General features: G+C 56.2%; 1 protein-coding gene across 1 annotated transcript; it reads right to left on the bottom strand.

The window, feature by feature from the left end:
* Window positions 1-1,255: 1,255 nt before the first annotated feature.
* SIX1 (SIX homeobox 1) lies at window positions 1,256-4,876 on the bottom strand. Its single transcript, XM_036434895.2, has 2 exons — window positions 3,857-4,876; window positions 1,256-1,779 (listed from the first exon to the last, which is right to left on the bottom strand). Exons 1-2 carry the CDS (start codon window positions 4,414-4,416, stop codon window positions 1,485-1,487), a joined length of 855 nt encoding a protein of 284 aa, XP_036290788.1. The 5' UTR covers window positions 4,417-4,876; the 3' UTR covers window positions 1,256-1,484.
* Between the last annotated feature and the right edge of the window lie 228 nt (window positions 4,877-5,104).

Genomic DNA, 5,104 nt, shown 5'->3' with positions numbered 1-5,104 from the left:
CTGCTTTCTATTTGTACAGGTTAATTCACACAGCTCCTCTCCTTGTCTGAGGCCCCCTCCTTTTTTTTTTTTTTTTTTTTCTCCAAACAGATAAATTATTTTACCTTCACAGTCTGGTCATAAACTTGTTAGTACAAAAGAGCTGAGTTAACAAATGAATGCTGTGGAGTAGAGCTAGTGGTAAACAAAATTGCATATGTAAATAATAAAAATAAATTAATAGCTCAGAGCCAAATTCACCCTTTTTCTGTCACATAATTAACTCAGTCACCACTCTTGGTTCAGGTACCCTGCAATCCATAACCACCATTAAGTAGAAAAGCGACAAAACTATCTGTTAAAGTGGGGGGTGGGTGATGGGGGGTGGGGGGGAAGGGGAGGTGAGAGAGAGGGGGCAGCAATGATAGCAATACACAACTCACCTTTGAGAAACAGAATCATACTCCTGGTATTCTACTAAGTTTTAATTTAGACAGGTTTAGGTACAATAGAAAAGAAACCTGAAAACACATGCTGTTTTAGTAACAAATACCAGATTGCCAGATTTGTCCCATATTTGTTGCAGGCTAGAAACTAGGAACAGGGGTAACCCTTAACAGGAGTAGGATACAGATAGGAACGCTGTGAGGGCATGAAAAGAAATGGCATTCAGGAGTGTTTTGTTTTCTCACGTTGTTACATTTTTAAAGCTTGCCATAAAAAAACCCAAGAAAACAAAGAACCACCAAAAACCCCACTAAATTTGACAAAAATAGCTGTATTACTGCTAATGGTCACTTCTATCTCTAACTGCCTCACACAGAGAGCATTAAGACATTTAGGCACTTGTTTTTCCCCCTAATACTGTTATTTCATGTTAAGCTACATAAAATTGTTTAACACTAAATATGAAAAATGTAAACTTAATTTTCCCCATCAAAAAAGTTATAAGATAGTATTTGTCCTTTTCACCTTAAGAATGCAACCATTTCCTCCTGGGCTAGAGGCTCTTGTTTTCACTATTTTGACTTATTTCTCTCTCTCCCTCTCTCTCTCTCTCTCTCTCTCTCTCTCTCTCTCTCTCTCTCTCATTTCCTTTTCTTCTTCCCAAAATTTTTTCCATAAATAAAGAGAAAATAATTAAAATCTAGTTGATTTGTAATTCCCATTCTTTGAAGGAAAAAAAAAAGAACTACTGAAGCAGGCAGATGGGTTGCCTAGAACTAGGTGGCTGGGTGCTTTTGTTTGTTTGGGTTTTTCTTTTTTTTCCTTTTTCTTTTTCCTGATTTCTGCACTGAGAGGGGAAATGCAAAAGTAGAAAGAGCTGGAGAGAAGGTGACTAAGTTTGAGATCACTGTTGGTTTTGAGTTTTAAAAAGATATCTGTGAAAGTCCACCATTCCTTTATGCACAAAGAACTCCGGAAACAAGCTGCAAAAATGTTCCTGAATTCTATTTACAAGTGTCCCTAGTCGCTGCTGCTTCGAGGCCCCAGTCCCTCCCCACTTAGGACCCCAAGTCCACCAGACTGGAGGTAAGAGGGCCCAGCAAGGAGTCCTGGAGCTGGTGCTGGTGGGCTTGCAGGCCATGGCTGGGCTGGGAGGCCGGTAAGCCGGGGAGAGCATAGTTTGAGCTCCTGGCGTGGCCCATACTGCCCTGCAGCAGGAGGACCGAGTTCTGGTCTGGACTTTGGGGGGGTGAGAATTCTTCTTCTGAGCTGGACATGAGCGGCTTGCCCCCTTCCAGAGGAGAGAGTTGGTTCTGCTTGTTGGAGGAGGAGTTATTGTTTTCGGTGTTCTCCCTGAGAAATAGAGGACAACACCATATGGTTAAAAAAAAAAAAAAAGTGTGAGCTGGAGGGAGGGGAGCTGGAAGGGCCATTGTGCAATCAGTCACAGACTCAAATGGAGGAGCCCTCCTGGGCCACCCATCCCACCGGCCCTGGGGAAAGTTAAGAGACTGGAGAAATGGCAAGCCAGTCCCTTCCACCTCCAGATTTCAGAAAGCCAGAGCAGCAGGGCTTATGTAAATCACACATCATTTTAAAACTTTTGTTTAGACCATTATTTTTAAACACCTATCAACAAGCACCCCATTTAGGAGTTTGATAATCTCCCGGGAAATGGTTATTGGTGATGAAGAAAATTATCAGGGGGTAAACAGTGCCCAAAGCACACACGTTTGGGGTGAACCGAGTCAGCTGTCCTGCTTCCATCGGAGGAAACAATTACACGCCGCGTTTCCCTGGCCCCGCTTGCTGAGCTGCAGGACAGGTCACGGGGAAGGGGTGTCCAGAGCGGCCCAGTGACCCGAGCAAACATGGGGAGCGAGGCCAGCGGCTGGTTTCATCAGGTCCTGGGCCCTCCGGCCTGGCCTGCAGGCCTCCGTTTTGTAACTAAAGTCTAACTGGAACCACACTGTCCCTGTCCCCTTGTCACTCAGTCCTCAGCTCTTCTCGCCGCCCTCCCGGACTCCCCACGGACACCCACCCCGGCGCACCCTGCCCTGCCAGGGAAACGTCCTGTCCCTGCAACAGCCGGCGCGGGTGCGGGTGCGGGGTGTCAGCAACAGCCGGAGCGGGTGCGGGTGCTGGATGTCAGCTGGGGCCATGGGTGCCTGTAAACTTCCAAGATCTGGAAGCTCTGGGCGCTTCTGCCTTCGGAGTGCTCGCAGGTCCTGCGCACCCCAAGAGCCAACCTGCTTCCCCTCTCTCCCCCCTTCTCTTACAGTGTCTCCCAGAAAGCCCACTTCAGCTGGACGTATCCAGAATGGAAAGCGGGGGCGACACCTTCGGCCCCCTCAAACTCATAGGCAAACAAAGGAAATCCAACTGGCCCTGCGCTCAGGTTTCCCCCCAAACTCCTTGGACTCCCCGAAGCGCTCTCCCTGCGGTCGCCGCCACCCGAATCTGGAATCTCAGTCGGAAGCTGCTGCGAGCGGAGGGACGGGGCCAGGTGGCCGGGGTGCTGGCGCGAGGAGTGGGGAGGCAGAGAGAGTTTTCTAAATAAAAAATGTCTTCTGAGCTCCGAGGCCAGAGAAGCCTGCGGCTGGAGACCCCTTCCTGGTCCGGGGCGGCGGCGCGGACCGCCGGGCGGACGGGCCGGGGCGCCGGGGAGTCAGCGAGCGCCACCTCTCCCCACGCTCTCTTTCTGTGGGTTTTTGGAAGAAGACTCCTCCCTTTGGAAAGCTAATGCGAAGGAAGGAAGCGGCGACCTCTTGCCCAAAAGGCTAGCCGGAGAGCTCCAGGAAAGCCCCGGGAGTCTCAGGCCAGCTCCATCCCTCCCTCCGGGAAGAGGAGAGAGGTTCCTGCCCTCCGCCCTACGAATCCCTTCCCCGTGTTAGCCATCCGCATTCCCCTTCTACCGTGTTTCTCCGAAAATAAGACATCCTCCGAAAATAAGACCTAGCGCATGGAAAGGTAAGACATCCCCTGAAAATGAGACCAAGCGCAACTTTGGGAGAAAAAAAATTAATGTAAGACACTGTCTTATTTTCGGGGAAACAGGGTAGTTGGTCTAGAAACACCCTCTCCACCCCCCTTACTCCCCACCTCACCCCAACCAGCCAGGGAAGGAGGCAGGAGAAACGTAGCGCCCATATTTCTGGGCACCCACACCCCGAGAAGCTCACGCGCGGGCGCTCCCATCACGCCCGGCCCCGGCCCGGCCGGCGCCCTCGGAGTTCATGAACTCTCGCTGCGGCGCTGGGGCGGCCGGGGCGCGCCCGGAGGACGGGTTCCAGCGGGCGGGGAGCAGCAGGACGCGGTGGCGAGCGCCTGCGGGGTGGGAACGGGCGGGGGGGGGGAGGGGGGATAATGGCAGGCATCCCGAGGTCGCTGGGGCGGCAGCAGCAAGCGGGGAAGCAAGCACATCGCGTACCTTTCCTTGGCCTCGGCGGCCCGGTCTCTCTGCCTCCGGTTCTTGAACCAGTTGCTGACCTGCGTGGTGGTGAGGCCGGTGGCCTCGGCCAGCTCCCGCTTCTCCCGCGGCGATGGGTAGGGGTTGTGCGCGTACCACTCGCGCAGCACGCCCCGCGACTTCTCCTTGAAGCAGTAGCTGGTCTCCTCGCCGTCCCAGATGGTGCGCGGCAGCGGGAACTTGCGGCGGACGCGGTACTTGCCCACGGCGCCCAGCGGCCGGCCGCGCAGCTTCTCGGCCTCCACGTAGTGCGCCTTCAGCCACAGCTGCTGCAGCTTGGGGTGGTTGTGCGGCGAGAACTGGTGGCTCTCCAGGATCTTGTAGAGCTCGCGGAAGTTGCCGCGGTGGAAGGCCACCACGGCCTTGGCCTTGAGCACGCTCTCGTTCTTGTGCAGGTGGTCGCAGGCGGGCAGCGACCACAGGAACCTGCCCAGGCGCTCCAGGTTGCCGCCCTGCTGCAGCACCTCGCACACGCACGCCACTTGCTCCTGCGTGAAGCCGAACGACGGCAGCATCGACATGGCTGGGGCCTGCCGCCGCCTGGGCGCGCTGTTCGGTCCGGGCGCACGCGGCGGGGAACGCGGAGCCGAAAGTGCAGGGGGCGGCGGCCGCAGGGAGGGGGGCGCGACTGCTCCTACGAACCCCCCCTTCCTAGGCTTCCCCTAGCAGGAAGAAAAAAAAAAATACAAAACCCGAGATTTGAGGATGGGCGAACCCAGAAAAGAGCTGGACGAGGAGGAGTGGGGCGCGCGCAGGACACCGAGAGGCCAGCTCACGCCGCAGCCTGTCGGGCCCAGCCGGCTCGGCCTGCCGCCGGGTGGATGCTGCTCGTTGCCGGGGAGCTTGGTTTCTGTTCTCCCGGCCGCGGCCTTAAAGCGCGCAGCGCCCCCGGCGCGCTGATTGGCTGCGGAGGGCGCCTATCCGCGCCCGGCCAGCCCGCGCGCCGCCGGGCCGGGCCGGGAGGCCGCGCCGCCCCGCGCGGGGAGGGCGAGGCTGCGGAGTGGGGCACTGGGAGTGGTGAGAGCAGAAGGACCGGGAGAGGTGGGAGCGAGGTGGAGGGCGGGGGGGGGGGGGGGGGGGGGAGGAGGAGGGAGCCGTGCTGCCGCAGGGGAGCAGGAGGGCGGGGGGGGGGGGGGTGTGTGATCGCGTCAGGACCCAGCAACGCGAGCCCCCTCTGCAGTGTCACCTAAGGGCAGCCGCGCACATCTC

The sequence above is a fragment of the Pipistrellus kuhlii genome, unplaced genomic scaffold, assembly GCF_014108245.1.
Source record: "Pipistrellus kuhlii isolate mPipKuh1 unplaced genomic scaffold, mPipKuh1.p scaffold_m20_p_1, whole genome shotgun sequence".
Lineage (NCBI taxonomy): Eukaryota > Metazoa > Chordata > Mammalia > Chiroptera > Vespertilionidae > Pipistrellus > Pipistrellus kuhlii.
The sequence above is the reverse complement of the archived record's forward strand: the minus strand, read 5'-3'. Positions and strand labels throughout refer to the sequence as shown.

Excerpts from the sequence above, each read along its gene's own strand:
- SIX1 (XM_036434895.2), bottom strand. The coding sequence starts at position 4,416 with ATGTCGATGCTGCCGTCGTTCGGCTTCACGCAGGAGCAAGTGGCGTGC. Across the intron at positions 1,780-3,856 it reads GCCGCCGAGGCCAAGGAAAG|GGAGAACACCGAAAACAATA; the intron begins GTACGCGATGTG and ends TCTATTTCTCAG.